Below are 27,723 nucleotides of genomic sequence, written 5' to 3' on the forward strand. Positions count from 1 at the left end.
GGCGCCCCCTGCCTCATTACGCTCAGAAGCTCTCCAGACCCACGCGGTGGAGTGAGTGACCCTGTTCCGGCCAGTTCGACCTCGAGGATCCAGAGGTGAAGACGGCATTAACTCCCCTCTCTGGCTTCCATTCGCTACAGGTCCTTCCTCTGGAGGTGGGGAAGGAGGTACACCCTGCGCGTGATCCTTGATGCCCGCCCCCTGCCCCTCCCTCCGGGTGGAGCTGCCTCATCACCGCCAGACTTAAGCTGAGGCTTCTTGGCTCTCTGGCAGTTTGTAGAACCGAGCCCACGCCACACTATCCTGTTCACGCTCTGTGCTTGTGCCAAGGTGAGTTTCTTCTGCTGCTGGCCCGTCTTTCTCCTGGAGGAGATAGCCTCAATCCTTTACTACTGAGATGTCAGCCCATGGGATTGAGCGGAGAGCGCAAGGCACTGGAGGGGACGAGAGTTGGTTTCGGATTTGAGCTCCTGTTTTTCTCTGTATGATCTTGGCTAACTTATCAGTTTCTCTGAACCCCAGTTTCCTCAGCGATAAAATGAGTTCCTACATTAGAGCTGTAGCAAGAATTGAGATAAAGCTTCGAAGGCGCACAGGACATACTATGTGATCTGTAAGTTTTAATTGTCATCTTTTCGTTTGCTCACCTACGTCCTTTTTCCAGACGCTCGGGCTTTCTTATGCAGGTGCAGGGATGCTTCTCGGAAGTGGCGAGAAGTGAGGATAAAATTGTCTTGAGTCTGGGAAACTCCGACATGTTATTGTGTTGCCCCAGAACTCTGTTTTTTTTTTTGAGATGGAGTTTTGCTGTTGTTACCCAGGCTGGAGTGCAATGGTGCGATCTCGGCTCACCGCAACCTCCGCCTCCTGGGTTCAGGCAATTCTCCTGCCTCAGCCTCCTGAGTAGCTGGGATTACAGGCACGCGCCACCATGCCCAGCTAATTTTTTTTTTTTGTATTTTTAGTAGAGACGGGGTTTCACCATGTTGACCAGGATGGTCTGGATCTCTTGACCTCGTGATCCACCCGCCTCGGCCTCCCAAAGTGCTGGGATTACAGGCTTGAGCCACCGCGCCCGGCCTCAGAACTCTGTTAAAGTGAGACACAGATCTGAACCTTCACTGGATGAGGCTACTGTTAATTAACTCTTACCCTTCAGATCGTTCATACTCAGGGCTGCAGGTCTGTTACTTTTCCAAGGTCTGTTTCCGTATCTGTAATAAAGGAGCAATCTCAGTATGATTCTATCTGGTCCACTGGAATTTTTTGCCAAATACAGTAAAGTGCTTTTATATTCTCCAAGAGGATTATTTCCAGGTTTTCCAAGAAGTAAAGGAAGATGGTGACAGAGGCAGTGACTTCCTCAAATGTCCTTCCAGCTGGTCAGACTCCACCTGTCAAGATCTCTCCCTCGTTAGCCATGTGTGTGTATGTGTGTCTGTGTGTGTGTGTGTACATTGTATATATGTATGTTTGTATGGGACAGGTACTCTAGGAGTGAGGGGTTCAGGCAGATGACAGCTCAGACCTCAAGGAGTAGCCAGGTTTGTGGGGTAAATTTATATATAGACAGAAAAATGCAGTGATGTGCACATGCTTTCAGTACATGGAGGTAGCCATCCATTAATTTATTTTCTTTTTTTTTTTTTTTACACACAAAAGTTTTTAGTTTATTAATAAGCTTCTCGTGAAAAATCCACAACGGCCATAGATAACATCATTGCGGCACCTTTTACTCCTTCGGCTTTTTGCCAGCACCAACATTGGCCTTTGCAGTCCCCCTGACTTTTTTCATTCTGTTCTTGCGTTCCTTTCGTTGCTTTCTTGAGGTCTTCTTCTTCTCATACAGGCCATGTCTTGCAAGTCTATGTTTGGGTTCATTTTTCTTTGCATAATCCAGGGAATCATAAATCATGCCAAAGCCAGTTGTCTTGCCACCACCAAAATGAGTTCTGAATCCAAATACAAAGATGACATCCAGTGTGGTCTTGTACATTTTGGCTAGTTTTTCCCGAATTTCTGTCTTAGGCACTGTTGCCTTCCCAGGGTGAAGGACATCAATGACCATTTGTTTCCTCTGAAGTAGTCGGTTGGTCATGAACTTTCTAGTGCGGATAGTTATTGTGTCGTTCATGATGGCGGCCTATCCTTAGACCTAATTTCTTTTCTTTTTTTTTTGAGACGGAGTTTCGCTCTTGTTACCCAGGTTGGAGTGCAATGGCGCGATCTCGGCTCACCGCAACCTCCGCCTCCTGGGTTCAAGCAGTTCTCCTGCCTCAGCCCCCTGAGTAGCTGGGATTACAGGCACGCGCCAACATGCCCAGCTAATTTTTTTTTTTTGTATTTTTAGTAGAGACGGGTTTCACCATGTTGACCAGGATGGTCTCGATCTCTTGACCTCGTGATCCACCCACCTCGGCCTCCCAAAGTGCTGGGATTACAGGCGTGAGCCACCGCGCCCGGCCTATTTATTTATTTTCTTTTCAGAGATGGATGGGGCTTTCTCGCCCTGTTGCCCAGGCTGGAGTGTACTGGTAGAATCCTTCCTTGCTCATTGCAGCCTCAAACTTCTGGGCTCAAGTGATCTTGCCACCTCAGGCTCCCTTTGGACTAGAAGCACATGCCACTGGGCCCAGTTAATTTTTAAAAATTTAAAAAAAAAAATTCTGCCTAGCAAGCAGACTCAAAGATTTTTTTTTTTTTTTTTTTTTGTAGAAACAGTTTCCCCCTTTGTTGCCCAGGTTTCAAGTGATCCTCCTGCCTCAGCCTGCCCAGGTGTTGAGATTACATGTATAAGCCACTGTACCTGGAAAGGAACCAGAAATGTAAAGTGCTAGCTCAAGGATGAGCAGTAGTTAGCCAGGCAAAGGTAGGGTTTGGGGAAGGAAAGTGGGCAGACACCTAGAGTCAGGTAAGTGGTGCAACCCTGTTGAGTGTTCAGAGTCTGGAAAACAGTCTGACATGAGGAGGTGATGAAATGAGGAAGATAAGACCCAGGTTTTGAGGAGCCTGGGCTTTATCCTGAATATAGGGGAGAACTCCTAGAAGGGTTTGAGACTGGGAGTCACCTGGTTGGATCTGGTGATGGACTGTGGGAAGAGGGACCACATTGGAAGCCAAGATCTGTGGTTTAAGTGAACAGTAATGGTCAGCTGGGCACAGTGGGTCATGCCTGTAATCCTAGCACTTTGGGAGGCAGAGGCAGGCAGATCACCTGAGGTCAGGAGTTCCAGACTAGCCTGGCCAACATGGCAAAACCCTGTCTCTACTAAAAATACAAAAAGCAGCTGGGTGTGGTGGCACACACCTGTAATCCCAGCTACTCAGGAGTCTGAGGCAGGAGAATCACTTGAACCCAGGAGGCAGAGGTTGCAGTGAGCTGAGATCATGCCACTGCTCTCTAGTCTGGGCAACAGCAAGACTCTGTCTCAAAAAAAAAAAAAGGCTGGTTGCAGTGGCTCACACCTGTAATCCCAGCACTTCGGGAGGCTGATGCGGGTGGATCACAAGGTCAAGAGATCAAGACCATACTGGCCAACATGGTGAAACCCCATCTCTACTAAAACTACAAAAATTAGCTGGACATGGTAGTGTATACTTGTAATCCCAGCTACTTGGGAGGCTGAGGCAGGAGAATCGCTTAAACCAGGGAGTTGAAGGTTGCAGTGAGCCAAGATGGTGCCACGGCACTCCAGCCTAGTGACAGAGTGAATCTAAAAAAAAAATACAGTATATGCTGGGCCTAGTGGCTAACTCCTGTAATTCCAGCACTTTGGGAGGCCAAGGCAGGCGGATCACCTGAGGTCGGGAGGTCGAGACCAGACTGACCAACATGGAGAAACCCCATCTCTACTAAAAATACAAAATTAGCTGGACGTGGTGGCACAGCCTGTAATCCCAGCTACATGGGAGGCTGAGGCAGGAGAATCACTTCAACCGGGAACCAGAGGTTGCTGTGAGCTGAGATCATGCCACTGCACTCCAACCTGGGCAACAAGAGCAAAACTGTCTCAAAAAAAAAATACAGTATAACACTTATTTACCTAGCATTTAGCATTTATACTGTATTAGGAATTATAAGTATTCTAGAGATGATTTAAAATATATAGGAACATGTAATTGGGTTATATGCAAATACTATCCCATTTTATATAAGGGACTGGAGCATCCCAGGATCTTGATATCCAAAGGGGTCCTGGAACTAATCTCCTGTGGATACCAAGGGATGAGTATATAGAAAGAAGAGCATGGGATGAATATACAGAAAGAAGAGCATGCAAGGTGCTTTAGATATAGTATCTCTTGAAATATCAAAACTAAGCATCAAACAGCCTTAACTGTTTCCTCTGCACTCTACTACTGGATTTGATGAGTACAGTGTTGGACATGGTGAATCTCAGGTGCCTATGGAACATACTAGTGGAGATGTCCAGAGGGCATTGAATATACAGAACTGGGGTGTGAAGAATCAAGGCTTAAGGTGATAATTGAAGACGAAAATCGCCTGAACCCAGGAGGGAGAGATTGCAGTGAGCTGAGATCATGCCACTGCACTCCAGCCTGGTGACAGAGGGAGACTCTGTCTCAAAAAATAAATAAATAAATAAAACCACAAAAATTAGCTGGTTGTGGTGGCATGCGCCTGCAATCCCAGCTACTTGGGAGGCTGAGGCAGGAGAATCAAGTGATTCACTTGAACCTGGGAGTGGGAGGTTGCAGTGAGCCGAGATCATGCCAGTACACTCCAGCCTGGGCAACAAGCAAAACTCCATCTCAAAAAAAAAAGAAAAGATAACATGAGAGTTTCTGAATGCTTCCAGAGGTCCAGGTGGACAGTTCATGACAAGCTCAGAGTCTGGAATCTGTTAATGCATGGCTAGTCTGGAAAGCAGTGGTATGAAGCAGAAGATGAGGATGTCAAGAGCTGGCTGAGGATGACTTTCTGTCCTAGAGAAAAACATCTATGTGGCACCTTCATTCTTAGGGAGCTCTTGTTCTTTGCAGATCTCCTCCTACCTCTTTCACCCCTGTGCCCCAAGCCTCATCCCCTTTGGTGTTCAGTTTCACCAGCAAAAGAAAGGGAAAAGCAAGATTCAGGTTTCTTCTTCCTTTTCCCCTTCAGCCAGGGTGTTCAAGCTCCCACCCCAGGTGTAATTTCAGAGCCTTCTCATATGTGCTGGGTAATCTGTGAGAGGCCAACAGGTCATTGGGCATTAAGCCCGGGAAACCGACCTTAGAGCCTGGTGGCAGCAGGCCACAAGGTTCCTCTTGTCAACTCCAGACTTGCTTGCTTGATTCCTTAGAAATTTGTGTCCCTGGCCAGGCTCAGTGGCTCATGCCTGTAATCCCAGCACTTTGGGAGGTCGAGGTGGGTAGATGACCTGAGGTCGGGAGTTCGAGATCAGCCTGGCCAACATGGAGAAACCCTGTCTCTAAAAAAAGAAAAGAAATTTGTGTCCCTGAGAAGCTTGATTATAAAGAGACACTCAGATTAAACAGTTTTGATTTTGTTTTAGCAGAAAAGAGTGGTTTCCAACGAAGTTATACTAGACTATGAAATTCTTGGCTGGGTGCAGTGGCTCACGCCTATAATCCCAGCACTTTGGGAGGTGGAGGCAGGCAGATCACCTGAGGTCGGGAGTTCAAGCCCAGCCTGACCAACATGGAGAAACCTTGTCTCTACTAAAAATACAAAATTAGCCTGGTGTGGTAGCACATGCCTGTAATCCCAGCTACTTGGGAGGCTGAGGCAGGAGAATCACTTGAACCCAGGAGGCAGAGGTTGCGGTGAGCTGAGATCCTGCCACTGCACTCCAGCCTGGGCAACAATAGCCTAACATCTCAAAAAAAAAAAAAAAAAATTCCTGGGTCAGAAGTATTAGGAAAGACAGTGTTAGTGCTGGCTTTACTCACAACTTGGCTTTTTTTTCTTTTTTTTTCTTTTTTTTTTTTTTTTTTAGATGGAGTCTTACTCTGTAGCCCAGGCTGTAGTGCAGTGGTGTGATCTCAGCTCACTGCAACTTCTGCCCTCTGGGTTCAAGCAATTCTCCTGCCTCAGCCTCCCAAGTAGCTGGGATTACAGGCATGCACCACCATGCTTAGCTAATTTTGATATTTTTAGTAGAGATGGGGTTTCACTATGTTGGCTAGACTGGTCTCGAACTCCTGACCTCAAGTGATCCACCCGCCTCAGCCTCCCGCAGTGCTGGGATTACAGACGTGAGCCACTGTGTCCAGATTTAACTTGTCGTCTTTGAGACAGGGTCTCGCTCTGTCGCCCAGACTGGAGTGCAGTGGCATGATCTCAGCTCACTGCAGCCTCCACCTCCTAGGTTCAGGCGATTCTCTGGCCTCAGGCTCCTGAGTAGCAGCTGGGATTACAGACGAGCACCACCACAACTGATTTTTTTTTTTTTTTTTTTTTTGAGATAGAGTCTTGCTCTTTTACCCAAACTGGAGTGCAGTGATGTGATCTCGGCTCACTGCAACCTCCTCCTTCCAGGTTCTAGCAATTCTCCTGCCTCAGCCTCCCGAGTAGCTGGGACTACAGGCATGTGCTACCATGCACCCGGCTAATTTTTGTGTTTTTATTAGAGATGGGGTTTTACCATATTGGTCAGGCTGGTCTCAAACTCCTGACTTTGTGATCCGCCTGCCTTGGCCTCCCAGAGTGCTGGGATTACAAGCATGAGCCACCACGTCCGGCCACAACTTGTCTTATTATTTGCTCTATCCTATATCCTTTTAGAACCTAGAAACTAAGATTATATTTATAAAGATATTATTGGCAATTAAATCAATCCCAAAAATGATATTCATGATGCTGATGAGATCAAGGAAGAAGGTTGTATCTATCTTATTGACTGTTAGTGTGAACTTTTTTTTCTCCTTTCTCTTTCACTTGGATAACTCCTGTTCATTTATTCTTTAGGACTTGACTCAGGAAGAAATGGCCTCCAAGAAGCCATCCTAGCAAGGTTACTCTTTTCTTGCTGTCCTTGTGCAGCTCTTGTGCAGAATTTGTTCAAATCTCTTAATCACAGTGTACTAATATCATCGGTTCCCATTACAAGACCATAAACTGAAAGAAGGCAGGGACCCTATTTAAATATGTTTGTCTCTTGGGTTTAGCACAAAATTGGAACATTCAGTTTACTGACTAAATGAGCTTTGGAGACTTCTTACTTTCATAACTTTCCAGAGAGGGAGGATCTAGTTACCTGCTTTGTTTAGTTGGAAATTTACTTGTATCTAATTTGTTATTCTTCTGCTATAGTGAAGTCATGTGTATAGTTTTTCCTTCCTGGAAAGACTTCTTCTTGACCGTTGGGAATTCTTAAAAGCCAATGTCAATATTTCTTTGTCCTTGCCCTTTTCTGTAGCACATCATACATGTTTCTATTGTGAGGCATAGTGCATATCTTTTTATAGGTTTGTGTTTATTTGCCTTTTCTCCATTAGCTCCTCCTTAGATCCTTGGTTTTGCCACTTCTTAGCTGTAGATTTGGAGCGAATAACTTCAGTTTCACTTTTTTTTTTTTTTTTGAGATGGAGTCTCACTCTGACACCCAGGCTGGAGTACAGTGGCACAATCTTGGCTCACTGCAACCTCCACCTCCCATGTTTGAACAATTCTCCCACCTCAGCCTCCAGAATAGCTGGTACTATAGGTACACACCACTACACCCAGTTAATTTTTGTATATTTTGGTAGAAACAGAGTTTCACCATGTTGGCCAGGTTGCTCTCAAACTCCTAACCTTGAGTGATCTGTCTGCCTCAGCCTCCCTATGTGCTGGTATTACAGGTGTTTGCCACTGCACCCGGCCTAACTTCACTTCTTTGAGTCTATTTTCTCATCTAAAAAATTAAAGATCTGGACATGGTGGCTCATACCTTCCTCAGGGTGCTGAAGTGCCTGGATAGCTTAAGGCCAGAAGTTCAAGACTAGCCTGGGCAACCTAGCCATACCCCATCTCTAAAAAAATTTTAAAGCATCCAATTGGCCAGACTTAGGGGCTCACACCTGTAATCCTAGCACTTTGGGAGGCCGAGGCAGGTGGATTGCCTGAGCTCAGGAGTTCAAGACCAGCCTGGACAACATGGTAAAACCCTATCTGTACTAAAATAGAAACAATTAGCTGGGCATAGAGGCATGCACCTGTAGTCCCAGCTACTGGGGAGGCTGAGGAAGGAGAATTGCTAGAATCGGGGAGGTGGAGCTTGTAGTGAGCCGAGATCGTGACACTGCACACTCCAGCCTGGGCAACAGAGTGAGACTCCATCTCTTAAAAAAAAAAACAAAAAACTCCAGTTTTGGTGGCATAGGCATATAGTCCCAGCTACCTGGAAGGCTGAGGCAGGAATGTCACTTGAGTTTAGGAGTTCAAAGCTGCAATGAGCCATGATCACACCGCTCTACTCCTAGGAGACAGAAAAAGACCCTGACTCTAGAACAGAAAAAGATATACCTTCCTCATAGGAGCCCACTCAGACCTACCAGCATGGCTGATCAGACCTCTGTGAGAGGTACTTAGAGAATCTCTGTAGCTCTGACAACCTCCTGGGAACATTCATTTCATTCTCAGAGAAGTGGCCCCTTCCTGGGCCTATTCAGTTACCTGGTCTCACTTTCTCTCATAATGGTCTTTGCCTGCCTTACACTGGCTTGAGACCTTATTAAGTCAAGACTGGGTACTTTGGTGTGGCCACTCTGCTTTCGTTTTTACATAATGCAGTTTTTTATTTTTTGAGACGGGTTTCGCTCTTGTTACCCAGGCTGGAATACAATGGCACGACCTTGGCTCACCACAACCTCTGCCTACTGGGTTCAAGCAATTATCCTGCCTCAGCCTTCCTAGTAGCTGGGACTACAGGCGCGTGCCACCATGCCTAGCTAATTTTTGTATTTTTTAGTAGAGACAGGGTTTCACCTTGTTGACCAGGATGGTCTTTTGACCTCGTGATCCACCCACCTCCCAAAGTGCCGGGATTATAGGCGTGAGCCACCGCACCTGGCCCTTTTTTTTTTTTTTTGAGATAGAATCTCACTCTTGTTGCCCAAGCTGGAGTGCGATCTTGGCTCACTACAACCTCCTGCTCCTGGGTTCAAGCTTTTCTCCTGCCTTGGCCTCCCAAATAGCTGGGATTACAGGCATGTATCACCACGCCCATCCAATTTTGTATTTTTTTAGTAGAGATGGGGTTTCTCCCTGTTGGTCAGACTGGTCTCAAACTCCTGACCTCAGGTGATCTGCCCACCTCTGCTTCCCAGGTGCTGGGATTACAGGCGTGAGCCACCATGCCTGCCCTGATAGTATAGGTCTTTAACCAAGATCTTTTTTTTTTTTTTTTTTATTTTTTATTGGATTTTAGGTTTTGGGGTATATGAGCAGAGCATGCAAGACAGTTGCATAGGTACACACATGGCAGTGTGCTTTGCTTTCCTTTTCCCCTTCACCCACATTTGGTATTTAACCAAGATCTTTAGCCTGGCACAAAGAAAGGCAGCCAGGCTGGTGGTCTGGTTAGTGTTTGTCCAGGAGTTACTGGCCATGATTGGTTTTGGGCACCCTGTCTCTACTGCCTTTGCTCACAGGCACATATATAACCATGTGTTTGTCCTCCACATCTGTCCCATCTTCCCCACCCCTTTCTGACCCACGCTTTGCAGTATTCTTTTTGAGACAGTCTTACCCTGTTGCCCAGGCTGGAGTGCTGTGATGTGATCTTGGCTCACCGCAACCTCCGCCTCCCGGGTTCTAGCGATTCTTGTGCTTCAGCCTCCCCAGTAGCTTGGACTACAGGTGTGTGCCACCATGCCCAGCTAGTTTTTATATTTTTAGTAGAGATGGGGTTTCATCATGTTGGCCCAGCTGGTCTCGAACTCTTGACCTCAGATGATCTGCCTGCCTCAGCCTCCCAAAGTTCTGGGATTACAGTTGTGAGCCACTGCACCTGGCTGCTTTGCAGTAGTCTTGAGAGTGGATATCTGAGACCTGAAAAACAGCACTAACCCCTACACCATTCTCTTCCCATCTGTGTTTCAGAGGACAATGGCGGTTTCCTGTGTTCTCCTGCACACTGGGCAGAAGATGCCCCTGATTGGTCTGGGTACCTGGAAGAGTGAGCCTGGTCAGGTGAGGGATGGGAGAAGAAAAGAAAAACTTGTGAAGCCTCTGCCTGCATTTTTCTAGCAGCTCCAGCCCCATACTGCCCTTCCAGTAGGGATGAGCCTGGAGAGCAATGGGAAGAGATAAGAGAAGAGTACAGTTACACACCCTGGACTTCTCCAGCTGACTCAGAGTGGGCTGAGGGGCCCAGCAGGGCCAGGGCCATCGGAAGGACATCTTTCTCTAACTGGATCTGCACTGAGTGCTGTGGCAGACATGGGGCCCCTCTGTGACCATTCCTGTGCTATGACCCCTAATATGGCAGTTATCACCCTGTGCTGTGATCATGTCTCCTCTCCCACATTGGGCTCTTTGAGGGCTGGGCCTTTCTGTACCTCTCTGTCCAGAATTAGGCACAAAGCAGATGTCAAGGTTTGAAGAAGAACTAGGTGAACTGTATAAACCAAAGGTCAGTAAGCTTCTTTTTTTTTTTCTTCTTGAGACAGGGTCTCGCTCTGTCACGCAGGCTGGAGTTCAGTGGCATAATCTTGGCTCGTGGCAGCCTTGACCTCCTGGACTCAAGTGATCCTCCCACCTCAGCCTCCTGAGAAGCTTGGGCAACTGGCATACACTAACACACAGGCCCAGCAAACTTTTTTTTTTTTTTTTTGAGACAGAGTCTCACTCTGTGGCCCAGGCTGGAGTGCAGTGGCCTGATCTTGGCTCAGTGCAACGTCTGCCTCCTGGGTTCAAGCGATTCTTCTGCCTCAGCCTCCCAAGTGCTAGAACTACAGGCATGTGCCACTATGCCTGGCTATTTTTTTGTATTTTTAGTAGAGTCAGAGTTTAGCCATATTGGCCAGGCTGGTCTCAAACTCCTGACCTCGTGATTCACCTGCCTCAGCCTCCTAAAGTGCTGGGATTACAGGTGTGAGCCACCCTGCCCAGCCAGCAAACTTTTTTTTGAGACCGAGTCTCACTCTGTTGCCCAGGCTGGAGTGTAGTGGTGTGATCTCCACTCACTGCAGCCTCCGCCTCCTGGGTTCACGTGATCTTGTGCCTCAGCATCCCAAGTAGCTGGGACTACAGGCATGAGCCACCAAGCCTGGCTAATTTTTTTTTTTTTTTTTTTTGAGATGGAGTTTTGCTCTTTTTACCCAGGCTGGAGTCCAATGGCGTGATCTTGACTCACCGCAACCTCCACCTCCTGGGTTCAAGCAATTCTCCTGCTTCAGCCTCCCAAGTAGCTGGGACTACAGGCGTGCACCACCATGCCCAGCTAATTTTTTTTGTAGTTTTAGTAGAGACGGGGTTTTACCATGTTGACCAGGGTGGTCTCGATCTCTTGACCTCGTGATCCACCCATCTCAGCCTCCCGAAGTGCTGGGATTATAGGCCTGAGCCACCGCGCCCAGCCAAATTTTGGTATTTTTAGTAGAGACACGGTTTCACCATGTTGACAAGGCTAGTCTTGAACTCTTGACCTCAGGTGATCTATCTGCTTTGGGGTATTTTACAGGGGTAAGCCACCTCCCCTGGCCACTAACTTTTTTTTTAAAGCACAAGATGGGGTCGAGTGTGGTGGCTGATGCCTGTAATCCCAGCACTTTGGGAGGCTGAGGCAGGAAGATGGCTTGAGCTCAGGAATTTGAGATCAGACTGGGCAACATATTGAGACACTGTCTTTACAAAAATTTAAACAATGAGAATATGCCTGTGGTTCCAACTACTTGAGAGGGCTGAGGTAGGAGGATTGCTTAAACCTGGGAAGTCAAGGCTGCAGTGACCTATGACATCATGCCACTGTACTCTAACCTTGGCAACAGAGCAAGACCATCTTAAAAAAAAAAAGTGGTCTGGGCACAGTGGCTCACATCTGTAATCCCAGCACTTTGGGAGGCAGAGGCAGGTGGATCACAAGGTCAGGAGTTCAAGACCAGCCTGGCCAACACGGTGAAACCCCGTCTCTACTAAAAATACAAAATAGCCCAGTGTGGTGGCGTGCACCTATAATCCCAGCTACTCAGGAGACTGAGGCAGGAGAATCACTTGAACCCAGGAGGCAGAGGTTGCAGTGAGCCGATATTATGCCACTACACTCCAGTTTGGGCAACAGAGCAAGATTCTGTCTTGGAAAAAACAAAAGGTAATCTGGCCAGGCGTGATGGCTCACGCCTGTAATCCCAGCACTTTGGGAGGCCAAGGCGTGTGGATCACGAGGTCTAGAGATCAAGACCATCCTGGTCAACATGGTGAAACCCTGTCTCTACTAAAAATACAAAAAATTAGCTGGGCGTGGTGGCGCGTGCCTGTAATCCCAGCTACTCAGGAGGCTGAGGCAGGAGAATTGCCTGAACCCAGGAGGCGGAGGTTGCGGTGAGCCGAGATCGCGCCATTGCACTCCAGCCTGGGTAACAAGAGCGAAACTCCGTCTCAAAAAAAAAAAAAAAAAAGTACTCTGGGCACAGTGGTTCACGCCTGTAATCTCAGCACTTTGGGAAGCCAAGGTGGGTGGATCACCTGAGGTCAGGAGTTTGAGATCAGCATGGCCAACATGTTGAAACCCTGTCTCTAATAAAAATACAAAAATTAGCCAGGTGTGGTGGCAGGTACCTGTAATCCCAGCTACTCAGGAGGCTGAGACAGGAGAATTGCTTGAGCCTAGGAGGCAGAGGTTGCAGTGAGCTGAGACCATTCCATTGTACTCCAGCCTGGGCAACAGAGCGAGACTCCATATAAAAAAAAAAGTTAAAAAACAAGATGGTTAATACTTTTGATTCTATTAGACAAATTACAGGTGGAGGTGATTATATACTCAAATAACCTTTTAATAAGTAACCACTTAAATATAAATGTAGTGTTTTTTTTTTTTTGAGATGGAGTTTCCCTCTTGTTACCCAGGATGGAGTGCAATGGCGCCATCTCGGCTCACTGCAACCTCCGCCTCCTGGGTTCAGGCAATTCTCCTGCCTCAGCCTCCTGAGTAGCTGGGATTACAGGCACGTGCCACCATGCCCAGCTAATTTTTTGTATTTTTAGTAGAGACGGGGTTTCACCATGTTGACCAGGATGGTCTCAATCTCTTGACCTCGTGATCCACCCACCTCAGTCTCCCAAAGTGCTGGGATTACAGGCTTGAGCCACCGCGCCCAGCCATAAATGTAGTTCTTAACTCAAGGACTGTTAAAAAAAAATTGATAATTGACTAACTCCTGGTGTAGAACTTTTTAGCTGAAGGGAGTCTGGGGATGTAAACCTGCGTTCTTTCTTTCTTTTTTCTTTTTTTTTGCGACGGAGTTTCCCTCTTGTTACCCAGGCTGGAGTGCAATGGCGCGATCTCGGCTCACCGCAACCTCTGCCTCCTGGGTTCAGGCAATTCTCCTGCCTCAGCCTCCTGAGTAGCTGGGATTACAGGCGCGCGCCACCATGCCCAGCTAATTTTTTGTATTTTTTAGTAGAGACAGGGTTTCACCATGTTGACCAGGATGGTCTCGATCTCTTGACCTCGTGATCCACCTGCCTCGGCCTTCCAAAGTGCTGGGATTACAGGTGTGAGCCACTGCACCCGGCCCTCTTTCTTTTTTATTTTTATATTTTGAGATGGAGTCTCACTCTGTAGGCCAGGCTAGAGCGCAGTTGTGCGATCTTGGCTCACTACAACCTCTGCCTCCCAGGTTCAAGCAATTCTCTTGCCTCAGCCTCCCTAGTAGCTGGGACTACAGGCGCGTGCCACCACACCTGGCTAATTTTTTGTATTTTTATTAGAGATGGGGTTTCACCATTTTAGCCAGGATGGTCTTGATCTCCTGACCTTGTGATCTGCCCATCTTGGCCTCTCAAAGTGCTTTTTCCTTCTTCCTAGGAAGTCTTGAGTCAGAGTGAAGAGAAGTTTGGGGATTAAGTTTGAGAGAAGCCCCAGCAGAGAACAGATTCTTCTATCTGGGATTTAGACTAGTATTTGTGGTGTGCTTGGATGACATGTGCCTTTTTTCCCTTTTGCTTTCTTTCCTATAGCTGCCTAGGAGCCCGGAGTCAGGGTGCCTGTGCTTCAGGCAGGCACTTGACACAGCCTGGGATAAGTCTAGGAGCTAGGTCAAGGCAGGGGTGGGAGCCAGACCCAGGGCTGAGGTGGGGCATGGAACAGCGGGGGTCAGATGTTAAGGGAAGTACATCTGCACCCAGGTGGGGATCTTGAATGCTATGCCAGGCACCCACAGCAAGAGCTTTGGGTGCTTTAGTTTTGCTGCTGATGTCATGTTTCCAGTCTGGATTTTAGCAAAATTAACTGATCTATCGTTCTACCTGATGCCTGTTTTCTTCTCTCTCATTAGGGGGTTCTGGGTCCAGCTTCCAGCCCACTTACCTGCCTTCCTTAATCTTTTCCCCGTTCTCACCCCCTTGCTGGCCTGAGCTCCCAGAACTCCCAGAGTCTGTCTACATGACTCTCTGAGGGTCTTTCCCTGTATGGCCTTGGCCTAGGAATTTTTTTCATAAGTTTCTCTAACCAACTCCTTAGAACTTGGAACTCATTTCCATGTTCTATACTTTTTTTTTTTTTTTTTTTTTGAGACAGAGTCTCGCTTTGTTGTCCAGGCTGGAGTGCAGTAGTGTGATCTCAGCTCACTGCAACCTCAGCCTCCTAGGTTCAAGCAATTCTCCTGCCTCAGCCTCCTGAGTGAGTAGCTGGCATTACAGGTGTGCGCCACCATGCTCAGCTAATTTTTGTATTTTTAGTTGAGATGCGGTTTCACCATATTGGTCAGGCTGGTCTTGAACTCCTGACCTTGCGATCCGCCTGTCTCAGCCTCCCAGAGTGCTGGGATTAAAGTGTGAGCCACAGCGCCTGGCCTATACTTCTTTTTTTCTGTTTATTTATCCATTTGTCTTCTGATTGAAATTTTAAAAAAATTTTTTAAAGAGTTTTTGTTTTTTGTTTGTTTGTTTGTTTGAGACAAAGTCTCACTCTTGTCCCCCAGGCTGGAGTACAGTGGCATGATCTCGGCTCACTGTAACCTCCACCTCCTGGGTTCAAGTGATTCTCCTGCCTCAGCCTCCCAGGTAGCTGGGATTATAGGTGCCTGCCACCATGCCTGCCTAATTTTTGCATTTTTAATAGAGACAGGGTTTCATCATGTTGGCCAGGCTGATCTTGAACTTCTGACCTCAGGAGATCCACCTGCCTCTGCCTCCCAAAGTGCTGGGATTATAGGCGTGAGCCACCATGCCTGGCCTTAATTTTTTTAAAAAAAGAGGTGGAGTCTTGCTATGTTGACAAGGCTGGTCTCGAACTCTTGGCCTCAAGCAATCTTCCCATGTTGGCCTCCCAAAGTGCTAGAATTACAGGTGTGAGCCACTGTGCCCAGCCTGAAAAAAATACTTACTAAAGCCCTGTTTATGGTAGATGGTGGGAAAATATTGTTAGTTTTTGCTAGACATTGCTGAGATGGCTTGGGTAGGAAGGCATCTTAGAGACTGGTTGGGGTAGGGGCAGGGCAAAGGGTTTGGGGCCTCTGAATAGGCTTCTGGTCCCTCAGACTGAAACCATCTTCCTTTTTTTTTTTTTATTTTTTTGAGACGGAGTTTCGCTCTTATTACCCAGGCTGGAGTGCAATGGCACGATCTCGGCTCACCGCAACCTCCGCCTCCTGGGTTCAAGCCATTCTTCTACTTCAGCCTCCCGAGTAGCTGGGACTACAGGCTGCGCCACCATGCCCAGCTAAGTTTTGTATTTTTAGTAGAGACAGGGTTTCACCATGTTGACCAGGATGGTCTCGATCTCTTGACCTTGTGATCCACCCGCCTCTGTCTCCCAAAGTGCTGGGATTATAGGCGTGAGCCACCGTGCCCGCCCCCCCTTTTTTTTTTTTTTTGAGATGGAATTTCACTCTCATTGCCCAGGCTGGAGTGCAGTGGTATGATCTCAGCTTACTACCACTTCCATCTCTTGGGTTCAAGCAATTCTCTTGCCTCAGCCTCCCGAGTAGCTGGGATTACAGGTGCATGCCACCACACCCAGCTAATTTTGTATTTTTAGTAGGGACAGGGTTTCACCATGTTGGTCAGGCTGACTTCCAGTTGGCCAGGCTGGTTTCAAACTCCTGACCTCAGGTGATCTGCCCACCTCAGCCTCCCAAAGTGCTGGGATTACAGGCATGAACCACCCTGTCCAACCCATCTTTCATCTTTCACCTCCACCGCATGGAGGGCCCTGTTATATTTCTGACCCACCTCCTCCAGCACTGACCTTGGGGTGGCGACATTAGAATGCTGAAACCAACAAAGCTGAAACCTCTGCTTATCTCACCTGGCAGGTAAAAGCAGCTGTTAAGTATGCCCTTAGTGTAGGCTACCGCCACATTGACTGTGCTGCCATCTACGGCAATGAGCCTGAGATTGGGGAGGCCCTGAAGGAGGACGTGGGACCAGGCAAGGTAAGGACTGCGGTTGTCAAGAGAGGTGGAATAAAAGAACTCAGAAGCTGAAGCTGGAGCTGGGGCTGGGGCCCAGCTGGAGGGAATCTGGCATCAGCTTCCTTCCAGTTCGTCTCTCAGAGTTGAGGGTGGGTGAGACCAGGTGCTCGTGGCTCTCCTCACTGTGGGCCCTTCCCCCTGCACTAGGCAGTGCCTCGGGAGGAGCTGTTTGTGACATCCAAGCTGTGGAACACCAAACACCACCCCAAGGATGTGGAGCCTGCCCTCCAAAAGACTCTGGCTGACCTTCAGCTGGAATATCTGGACCTGTACCTGATGCACTGGCCTTATGCCTTCGAGTGAGCCTTGCTAGAGCCTCATCTGGGGAATCAGGGTGGAGCAGGATGGTATTAGTAACTTACTGTAAGTCACAGCAGCAAAGCAGAATAGGAACACTTATCTGCGTGGCAAGCTGAGGAGCTTAACATGGGATCTTTGCCTCTTCTGCTACAGCAGCTTAGTGGAACTTACAGGAGTTTAACTCTAGAAAAAGGAAGCAAGCCTCACATGGCATGTACCCTAGGGTGTATGCCTGTAACCCTCCTGCTCCATTTATTCATTCAGGAAAGGTGCTGACCTTTCTGTGGAGCTACTGTAACCTGGAGTTACAGTAATAAGTAAGTCTCAGCAGAGGATGTGAGAAGAGCCCACCATTAGTGCTGTGCCCTGTGCTGGAAAAAAGGCGGAAGGGTGGATAACTCCCTGAAGACGAGTTAAGGAGGACTTCCCAGAGGAGAGGAGATATCTGGGTTTAGGAAGAGGAGGGGCATAAGCATTCCATGTAGACTTAACACTTGGGTTACCATCTGGAAGGATGAAAAATCATGACTTTTTAAAAATTCTTGGCCTTTTGTCCTCTCTGGGATTGGAGTTTGGGACATAGAGTGGCTGGATGGGAAGTCAGGGCAGAAACCTGGCATTTGTGTCCACACTTAGTGGGACTGTCTCTCACTCAGGCGGGGAGACAATCCCTTCCCCAAGAATGCTGATGGAACTATACGCTATGACTCTACCCACTACAAGGAGACTTGGAAGGCTCTGGAGGCACTGGTAGCTAAGGGGCTGGTGCGAGCGCTGGGCCTGTCCAACTTCAACAGTCGGCAGATCGATGACATACTCAGTGTGGCTTCCGTGCGTCCAGCTGTCTTGCAGGTAAGGACAGCAAGCAGATGAGTGGTTAAGGGTTGTGTGCTCAAGAGCATGAGTGAGCAAATGATTGATCTGCTTAATGGAGATGGCTAGCAAGTTGTCAGAGTGTTGGTGCAGAAGTCCTCTGCATAAAGGTGGGCACTGAAGCACTGGGAGAAAATGAAATTGCTGATGGGAAACAGTGAGAAAAGCAGGCTGAGGGGAAGTGGGGGCATGGGGGTCAGCAATAGGGGGTTGGTCCAGACATGCATGTCTGGGATGGAACAGGCAAACTGGGTGTGACCACTTCATGGTGATGGGTTATTCCTTGGCTCAGGTGGAATGCCACCCATACTTGGCTCAGAATGAGCTAATTGCCCACTGCCAAGCACGTGGCCTGGAGGTAACTGCTTATAGCCCTTTGGGCTCCTCTGATCGTGCATGGCGTGATCCTAATGAACCTGTCCTGCTGGAGGAACCAGTAGTCCTGGCATTGGCTGAAAAGTATGGCCGATCTCCAGCTCAGATCTTGCTCAGGTATGGGGCAGTCTTAGGGAAAGTGCCCTGGGTTGGGAGGCAAGGGTTAAGGGATTTCTTATTTCAGTGTCTGGGTGAGGAGGGAGGCCACTCTAGGCATACTCCCCATTTTGATGGGGCTCAGGTGCTCCAGGAGCTTAGGGACGGCTGGATGGAGAACAAAATGATGTTTATGAATAATGATCCCCTTTTCTCATCTACCTAATCCCCCAACTTAGGTGGCAGGTCCAGCGGAAAGTGATCTGCATCCCCAAAAGTATCACTCCTTCTCGAATCCTTCAGAACATCAAGGTACTTGGAATGGTTCTATCTTCTTCAGCTCTTTGGGACATTTTCTTGGCCCTGGCTCTGCCTGGCTAAAAAGGCAGTGTTGTGGAACCCCAGCTTCTGCTCACAAGACTGGCTTTCCTGAACCCCACTCTCCTCCTCAGGTGTTTGACTTCACCTTTAGCCCAGAAGAGATGAAGCAGCTAAATGCCCTGAACAAAAATTGGCGATATATTGTGCCTATGCTTATGGTGAGGATGTATCAGCCCGCTAGACTCGGGGCACGTGAAATTTGGGGTGGGATTCTGGCCCAAGTGTGACCTCAGACTTGCTGGTTGTGAAAGGGATACAATGTTGTGGGTGGGATTGCTATGCTGGACATAGTGCACTCATTTCTCTTCATTGATTTGAGGGAAGTAGTATGGCTCAGGGATAAGGCATATAACCTGTGAGTCCCAGTCCTGCTTCTTGATATCTTGTAACCCAGAGCAAGTTACTAAACTTCTCTAAGCCTCAGCTTCCCATATGTGACATAAGCCCGATTCCTGACATATAGTAGATTCTCAGTAAATGATATGAGAGCCCAGAAGGCATTGTTGACCTCGGTCAAGGGGTTGGGTTGGGAGGAAAGTCTGCTGTACTTAGCCTGTTGATCTCAGTTGAGACTGCAAACTCTTAGGAGCAGGGGCAGCTACATGTCAGGCTATAGGTTTGGTGCTGTAATGCTGTTGACACTGTGGTGTTCTCTGAGATGGGGATCCCGGCCACTGCCATCTGACACAGTGCTGTACACGACAAGTTTGTTTAGGAAGATTTGGGGAAGATGCCTGGAGTCTTCGGAATGGTAGCTCCTGCTGGTGGAGTAATCTATCTGTCTCTCTTTCCAGGTGGATGGGAAAAGAGTCCCAAGGGATGCAGGGCATCCTCTGTACCCCTTTAATGACCCATACTGAGACCACCACTTCTTGGCCTTCCTTCCAGCTCTTCAGCTAATGAGGTCCTGCCACAACAGAAAGAGAGTTAATAAAGCCATGAGAACATCCACACTGCTTGCTTGTCTTATATGCCTGGTCAGGCCTGGGATGGAGGCTGTTTCCCCCGGGGACGACAGACCTAGGGCTGCTGGATGTGACCTGCCCTTGAAGCCCAAACATACATGTCACAGGTTCTGGAGGAACCTGTGAGGTGGCTGAGTAATTCTGTATCCTTGCATTAGGCACATTGGGAAGTAGCACCATCTAGTGGCAAATCTTAAGTATTGCATGCTTCCGGGGAGTCTTACCAAGAATGCCTTTAATTGGTTACGTCAGGAATGAGCTATCACGGCAATGATTGTCCTTTGGTTTCAAGGCAGTGCTGGACCTGGGCCTTGAGTTCCCATCCCCCTGTCCTGATCAGTGCCTAGGATTAGGAATATGAAGAGTCCAAACAACTTACATTCAGAAGTTAGGGGATCCCAGCTTGCAAAATCACAAAAGGTGGGGATGGGCTTTTTCTGTCAGACACTGTAGTCAATGTGCATAAGTGACCTGCAGGAGGCAGAGTCCAGGCCAGACCTTGTCACTCAGCCCTTAAGGCCCGTCTTACGCACTTTTTATTAGTGGCCATCAGAGGCCAGTGATAAACAGGTTGTAGGAAAATTTTTGGCAAATCTCTCTAAACTCCAGTCACACAAAGCTCAGTTTACTTTCCCAAACCATTGCTCCTCATTCACGAAGTATTCATTGGGTACTTATGAGTTAGCCATGATGCTAGGCCCCAGGGATATTGCTATAACCAAGACATACAAGTCCCTACAGCCTACTTGAGGAGACAGACTAATTGTATAATGAGTTTAATTATAGTTGGAAGAAGTGTTTTGAAGAAGTGTAGGGTGAGAAGCCTACTTATTTAATCAGCTAAGATCTGAAGATGAATAGGGATTAACTTTAAAGGAGATAAGAGTGGGAACAGCATTCCATACAAATTGGACAGCTTAGGGAAAAGTCTTGAAACTGGAAGAAGCTGCTGGAAAAACCTAAAGAAGACTTGTATTGACAGCAACTAAAAGTGAGTGAGGGTCACCTGATGGTACAGGCAATGGCATAAAACAATGCTGGAGGCTGGGCAGGGTGGCTCACGCCTGTAATCCCTGCACTTTAGGGGACTGAGGTCGGGAGTTTGAGACCAGCCTGACCATCATGGAGAAACCCTGTCTACTAAATATACAAAATTAGCCAGGTGTGGTGGCATATGCTTGTAATCTCAGCTACTTGGGAGACTGAGGCAGGAGAATTGCTTGAACCCTGGAGGTGGAAGTTGCAGTGAGCTGACATCTACATTGGCCTTTTAGACTGGCTTTGATGGAACTCTGTTGCACAAGGACTGTCAGAGAAAACCTTTTTTTTTTGAGATAGGGTTTTCCTCTTGTTGCCCAGGCTGGAGTGCAGTGGTACAGCCTTGGCTCACTGTAACCACTGCCTGCCAGTTTCAAGCAATTCTCCTGCCGCAGCCTCCCCAGTAGCTGGGATTATAGGCACCTGCCACCATGCTTAGCTAATTTTGTATTTTTTGTAGAGATGGGGTTTCACTATGTTGGCAGGCTAGTCTCAAACTCCTAACCTCGTGATCCACCCAACTCAGTCTCCCAAAGTGGTGGGATTACAAGTATGAGCCACTGTGCCCAACCAGAGAAGACCTTTTAAACCCAAGCCCAGCCATGGGGTTGTATCCTCAAATACCTCTGAGTTGGGTGATCCTCTCCTCTTAAGGTCCCAAGATAAACTTGGAACTCCTAGGTCTGTTAGAAAGTGACATTCTTTACTGACCACAGGTCAGGAACCCTGTACAGGGACCCTGTAGGCAAGGGTATGAAGCCAGTTTTTTTCCCCAAAAAATTTTTTCAGCTCTGCAAGTCCAGCTCGACTGCTTAAAAGGAAGCATACCCTTCCTGTCAAAGCCTTGGTAAAACAACCAGTTTCTCCAAATGCATCCTGTTACAAAAGAAAATGGATACTTATTGCAGTGAGGCAAACAACTATATTACAGCAAGTTAAGAATACTCACAGTTTCCAAATTCTAGAGGAACAAGGCAAAGAGAAACAAACATGCTCCAGATTTTGTTCACAAGAGTATACCTAAGCTAGGCACGGTGGCTCACGCCTGTAATCCCAGCACTTTGGGAGGCCAAGGTGGGTGGATCAAGAGGTCAAGAGATCAAGACCATCCTGGCCAACATGATAAAACCCCATCTCTACTAAAAATACAAAAATTAGCAGGGCATGCTGGCATGTGCCTGTAGTCCTAGCTACTCAGGAGACTGACGCAGGAGAATTGCTTGAACCGGAAGGTGGAGTTTGCAGTCAGCCAAGATCATGACACTGCACTCCGGCCTGGGCAACAAGAGCAAAAACACCACCTGAAAAGAAAAAAAAGACTATAGCTAACTCAAATTATTAAAGGCCATAAATAGTTCAAAATAAGTTTCCTTGACTCCGAAAAACAAAACAAAGATCAGCAATATTCCAAGCAAAAGTTAAAAAGGTTTCTTCAGTTTCCTGAGTACATTCAGTTAACTCTTGCTTTGCTTGATATTTGTGAACATTTTAGCTCTTAATGAGTCCTGTATGTTTTTCCTTTATTCCAATGTTACAATCTCCAAAGTTATCAGAAATCTGTATTTGAGAGCACCTGTCAAAGTTCTGTAGCTTATTATAAACAATGTTTCAAAAAGGATTAAAACAAAACAATAACCATAATTGTCTATGAATAACCAAAAGTTCAGGGTATTTAGAAGCACAATTGAAAAAGAAGTTTGATTATCTCCATGGTTTACAAAAACTTAACAACTTTAATTATGATTGATAGCATATACTCAGACATTAGAATTTTAGAAATTCCATACAATTTTGGAACATATGTTAGTATTATTCACCAAAATATAACCTAAAGAAGACTGAACACAGTTCCATGTACCTAAATATTTCTATTTTTTTTCTTATGCAGTCCCCATAGAGACTGTCAAAAATTGCCATTGCGGGCTGTATTTCAAGTCATTATGGCGGGGTATTAGGAAAAGTTTTCAATGAGCAATAATCGTGCCTTGGATAAACCTCATTGGCTACGATACTGCCACTGTGCAAAGTGTACCTAAACATTTCAAGTAATCCTGTTTACCTCTCTTTTCTGGACACTCCAGGGGCTCTTCGGAAGTATTCGAAAACCCAGGTGTCAGGAAAGACAATTTTGAAACTGAAGTTTGATTTTGGAAAGTCTGTTAAATATGTTAAATATCTTGATGTTATGAAATAGAATTCCAGACTACCATAAATTACTTAGTTTGCCAAAATGATGACTCAGAAAAATAAAAAGGAAAAAAAACCTTTTATAACCCTTTACAAATTTTGGCAAAGAGCAGATTAATGCCTTAAGAGTACCTTGTTGTGCTTTTATTTCAATGCTCAATTTATAGAAAAATCATGTAATACCCTTTTGAATTTAGTCAAAATAATGACCTTTAGAATTTAGGCAGTTTCATTTTTCAGTGTCAAGGAAATATTTTTTTTTTTTTTTTTTGAGACAGAGTTTCACTCTTGTTACCCAGGCTGGAGTGCAATAGCGCGATCTCAGCTCACCGAAACCTCCGCCTCCTGGGTTCAAGCAATTCTCCTGCCTCAGCCTCCCGAGTAGCTGGGACTATAGGCGCGCACCACCATGCCCAGCTAATTTTTGTATTTTTAGTAGAGACAGGGTTTCACCTTGTTGACCAGGATGGTCTTGATCTCTTGACCTTTGATCCACCCGCCTCGGCCTCCCAAAGTGCTGGGATTATAGGTGTGAGCCACCACGCCTGGCTGGAAATATTTTGAACTATTTACAGCCTTTAACAAATGGAGTGAGGTATACTCTTGTAACAAAATCTAGAGCGTGTTTGTTTCTCTCTGCCTTGTTCCTCTAGAATTCGGAAACTATCTGTGAGTATTCTTAACTTGTGGTAATATAGTCGTTTGCATCAGTGCAAAAAGAATTTCTTTTGTAAGATTAATTTTTTTTTTTTTTAAAGATGGGGTTTCACCATGTTAGTCAGGCTGGTCTTGAACTCCTGACCCGAGGCGATCCTCCCACCTTGGCCTCCAAAGTGCTTGGATTACAGACGTGAGCCACCACGCCCGGCCATTTTATTTTTTTTTTAAGATGGAAATGGAGTCTCGCTCTGTTGCCCAGTTTGGAGTGCAGTGCCATGATCTCGGCTTACTGCAACCTCTGTCTCATGGGTTCAAGCAATTCTTGTGTTTCAGCGTCCCGAGTAGCTGGGACTACAGGTGCCTGCCACCATGCCTGACTAATTTTTGTATTTTTAGTAGAGACCAAAAAACAGTTTATAACTTTAAAACCTTTAGCCAACCTAGTATCTGACTTGTATAATTTAGTCCACCTATTTTTTTTTTTTGAGACAAAGTCTCACTCTGTCACCCAGGATGGAGTCCAGTGCCATGATCTCAGCTCACTGCAACCTCTGCCTCCAGGGTTCAAGCAATTCTGCCTCAGCTTCCTAAGTAGCTGGGACTCCAGGCACACACTGGCACACCTGGCAAATTTTTTGTATTTTGGTATAGACGGTTTCACCGTGTTGCCCAGGCTGGCCGAAACACCTGAGCTCATGCAATCCACCTTTCTTGGCCTCCCAAAGTGCTGGGATTACAGGTGTGAGCCACTGTGCCCAGCCCAGTCCACCTATTTATATTTTGATGACATCTGCTTTTTCCCCTTAATCTTTAAGTCTGTTTTCATTTCTCAAAGATTAAAGTCATGTGAACTGAAAAGTACCACAGCTTTTATCTCCCCCCCCAGCTTTTTTTTGAGGCAGAGTTTCACTTTTGTTGCCCAGGTTGGAGAGCAATGGTGTGATCTTGACACATCACAAACTCTGTCTCCCAGGTACAAGTGATTCTCCTGTCTCAGCCTCCCGAGTAGCTAGGAATACAGGCATGGGCCACCATACCCGGCTAATTTTGTATTTTTAGTAGCAATGAGGTTTCTCCATGCTGATCAGGCTGGTCTAAAACTCCCGACTTCAGGTAATCTGCCTGCCTCTGCCTTCCCAAGTGCTGGGATTAGAGACGTGAGCCACCGCGCCCAGCCTATCTTCCCTTTAAGAAATATTTGATTCAGCCCGGCATGGTGGCTCACGCCTGTAATCCCAGCACTTTGGGAGGCTGAGGTGTGCAGATCACCTGAGGTCGGGAGTTCAAGACCAGCTGGACCAACATGGTGAAACCCATCTCAACTAAAAAAACAAAAAATTAACTGGGCTCAGTGGCAGGCACCTGTAATCTCAGCTACTCGGGAGGCTGAGGCAGGAGAATCACTTGAACCTGGGAGGTGGAGGTTATAGTGAGCCGAGATCACGCCACTGCACTGCAGCCTGGACAACAAGAGTGAGACTCCATCTCAAAAAAAAAAAAAAAAGAAAAAGAAAATAAATATTTGATTCAAGTGCTTATTTTCCTTTTGGCCAATTAATTTGAGCTTTTTTTTTTTGAGACGGAGTTTCGCTGTTACCCGGACTGGAGTGCAATGGCATGATCTTGGCTCACCGCAACCTCCACCTCCTGGGTTCAAGCAATTCTCTGGCCTCAGCCTCCTGAGTAGCTGGGACTACAGGTGCGCACCACCATGCCCAGCTAATTTTTGTATTTTTAGTAGAGACGGGGTTTCACCTTGTTGACCAGGATGGTCTCGATCTCTTGACCTCGTGATCCACACGCCTTGGCCTCCCAAAGTGCTGGGATTATGGGCATGAGCCACCACGCCCGGCCAATTTGAGCTATTTTTATAGGCATCACACACACAACACATAAATAATTCCACAGACTGGCAGAAGAAAACTCAGCCTCCACAAGATCCTTCATTTGCCAATCTCCTATTTGGACTATTGGTCTTCGGGTAATTTTAATTCCTGGGGTTTCATGAAGAAAGCAGGCTGGACATGGTGGCTCACTCCTGTAATTCCAGCACTTTGAGAGGCTGAGGTGGGTGGATCACCTGAGGTCGGGAGACCAATACCAGCCTGGCCAATGTGGTAAAACCCCGTCTTTACTAAAAATACAAAAATTAGCTGAGCATGGTGGCTCATGCCTGTAATGCCAGCTACTCAGGAGGCTGAGGCAGGAGAATTGCTTGAACCTAGGAGGCGGAGATTGAAGTGAGCTGAGATCATGCCAGCACACTCCAGCGTGGGCAACAGCCTGGGCGCACGTGGCTGGGATTACAGGTGTCTGCCACACATGCCCGGCTAATTTTTCTATTTTTAGTAGAGACAGGGTTTCACCATCTTGGCCAGGCAGGTCTTTAACTCCTGTCCTCATGATCCACCCACCTTGGCTTCCCAAAGGGCTGGGCTTACAGGTGTGAGCCACCATGCCTGGCCTACTTATTTATTTTTGAGCTGGAGTCTGGCACTGCCACCTGGGCTGGAGTTCAGTGGTCTGATCTTAGCTCAATGTAACCTCCGCCTCCCAGGTTCAAGTGATTCTCCTGCCTCAGCCTCCCAAGTAACTGAGATTACAGGTGCCTGCCACCACGCCCAGCTAATTTTTTGTATTTTTAGTCGAGATGGGTTTCACCATGTTGGTCAGGCTGGTCTTGGATGCCTGACCTTGTGATCCACCCACCTCAGTTTTCCAAAGTACTGGGATTACAGGCTTGAGCCACTACATCTGGTCTATTAAGTTTTTTTTTTTTTTTTTGAGATGGAGTTTCGCTGTTGTTACCCAGACTGAAGTGCAATGGCATGATCTCGGCTCACCGCAACCTCCGCCTCCTGGGTTCAAGCAATTCTCCTGCCTCAGCCTCCCGAGTAGCTAGGACTACAGGCATGCATTACCATGCCCAGCTAATTTTTGTATTTTTAGTAGAGACGGGGTATCACCTTGTTGACCAGGATGGTCTCGATCTCTTGACCTCGTGATCCACCCGCCTCAGCCTTCCAAAGTGCTGGGATTATAGGCATGAGCCACTGTGCCTGGCCTAATTTCTTTTTTTTTTTTTGAGACAGTGTCTCAATCTGTCACCAGGCTGGAGTGCAGTAGCACGATCTTGGCTCACTGCAACCTCTGCCTCCCAGGTTCAAGCAATTCTCCTGCTTCAGCCTCCTCAGTAGCGGGGACTGCAGGCGTGTGCCACTACTCCCAGCTAATTTTTGTATTTTTAGTGGAGACGGGGTTTCACCATGTTGGCCAGGATGGTCTCGATTTCTTGACCTCATGATCTGCCCGCCTCGGCCTCCCAAAGTGCTGGGATTATAGGCGTGAGCCACAGCGCCTGGTCATCTATTAATTTATTTTTTTTGAGACAGGGTCGCACTCTGTAGCCCACTACACTCCGAGAGTGTAGTGGTGCACTCTCGGCTCTCCATAACCTTCACCTCCTATGCTTAAGCAATTCTCCTGCCTCAGCCTCCTGAGTAGCTGGGATTACAGGTCAGAGTCATCTTGCCCAGCTGATTTTCGTATTTTTTTTTATTTGAGATGGAGTCTTGTTCTGCTGCCAGGCTGGAGTGCAATGGCACTATCTCAGCTCACTGCAACCTCCACCTCCCAGGTTCAAGTGATTCTCCTGCCTCAGCCTCCCGAGTAGCTGGGATTACAGGCATCAGCCACCATGCCTGGCTAATTTTTTGTATTTTTAGTAGAGATGGGGTTTCACCATGTTGGCCAGGCTGGTCTCAAACTCCTGACCTCAGGTGATCTGCTCGCCTTGGCCTCCCAAAGGGTTGGGATTATACACATGAGCCACCATACCAGCCTTATTTTTATTTTTTATTATTATTCTTTTTAGAGACAGAGTCTCACTCTGTTGCCCAGGCTGAATTGCAGTGATGTGATTTTAGCTTGCTTCAACCTCTGCCTCCTGGGTTCAAGTGATTCTCCTGCCTCAGCCTGTTGAGTAGCTAGGACTACAGGTGCCCACTACCATGCCCAGCTAATTTTTGTATTTTTAGTAGAGATGGGGCTTCATTATGCTGGTGAGCGTGGTCTCCATCTCTTGACCTCGTGATCCACCTGCCTCAGCCTCTCAAATTGCTGGGATTAAAGGTGTGAGCCACCGGACCTGACGATTTATTTATTTAGAGACAGAGTCTCACTCTGTTGCCCAGGCTGGAGTGTAGTAGCGCAATCTCAGCTCACTGCAACCTCTGCCTCCTGGGTTCAAGTGTTTCACCTGTCTCAG

The 27,723-nt window shown here is 47.2% G+C and overlaps 1 protein-coding gene, 1 non-coding gene and 1 pseudogene across 4 annotated transcripts; 1 reads left to right on the forward strand and 2 right to left on the reverse strand.

Moving 5' to 3' along the window:
- Positions 1 to 271: 271 nt before the first annotated feature.
- AKR1A1 (aldo-keto reductase family 1 member A1) lies at positions 272 to 19,557 on the forward strand. 3 transcript variants are annotated; one of them, XM_078331567.1, is made up of 10 exons: positions 272 to 330; positions 523 to 613; positions 10,049 to 10,138; positions 16,423 to 16,542; positions 16,729 to 16,880; positions 17,538 to 17,733; positions 18,047 to 18,246; positions 18,465 to 18,537; positions 18,678 to 18,764; positions 19,401 to 19,557. In XM_078331567.1, exons 3-10 carry the CDS (start codon positions 10,055 to 10,057, stop codon positions 19,464 to 19,466), a joined length of 978 nt encoding a protein of 325 aa, XP_078187693.1. In that variant the 5' UTR covers positions 272 to 330; positions 523 to 613; positions 10,049 to 10,054; the 3' UTR covers positions 19,467 to 19,557. The 3 variants fall into 3 exon arrangements, with proteins under 3 accessions (XP_078187693.1, XP_035107172.1, XP_035107171.1); XM_035251281.2 differs by lacking the exon at positions 523 to 613 and having other exon boundaries at positions 10,049 to 10,580; XM_035251280.3 differs by lacking the exon at positions 523 to 613.
- LOC100404787 (small ribosomal subunit protein eS24 pseudogene) lies at positions 1,657 to 2,149 on the reverse strand (annotated as a pseudogene).
- Positions 19,558 to 22,497: 2,940 nt separating the features above from the next.
- Positions 22,498 to 22,638, reverse strand: LOC118143283 (U4 spliceosomal RNA). Its single transcript, XR_004727520.1, has one exon. It is a non-coding gene; the product is annotated as a U4 spliceosomal RNA (small nuclear RNA).
- Between the last annotated feature and the right edge of the window lie 5,085 nt (positions 22,639 to 27,723).

This window comes from Callithrix jacchus, chromosome 7, assembly GCF_049354715.1.
Source record: "Callithrix jacchus isolate 240 chromosome 7, calJac240_pri, whole genome shotgun sequence".
Taxonomy (NCBI): Eukaryota; Metazoa; Chordata; class Mammalia; order Primates; family Cebidae; genus Callithrix; species Callithrix jacchus.

What these genes read in the sequence shown, in the direction of transcription:
- AKR1A1 (XM_078331567.1), top strand. Translation starts at nt 10,055, where the DNA reads ATGGCGGTTTCCTGTGTTCTCCTGCACACTGGGCAGAAGATGCCCCTG. An exon ending in CACTGGCCTTATGCCTTCGA is followed by an intron (nt 16,881 to 17,537) that starts GTGAGCCTTGCT and finishes TCTCTCACTCAG; the next exon opens with GCGGGGAGACAATCCCTTCC. An exon ending in GAATCCTTCAGAACATCAAG is followed by an intron (nt 18,538 to 18,677) that starts GTACTTGGAATG and finishes TCTCCTCCTCAG; the next exon opens with GTGTTTGACTTCACCTTTAG.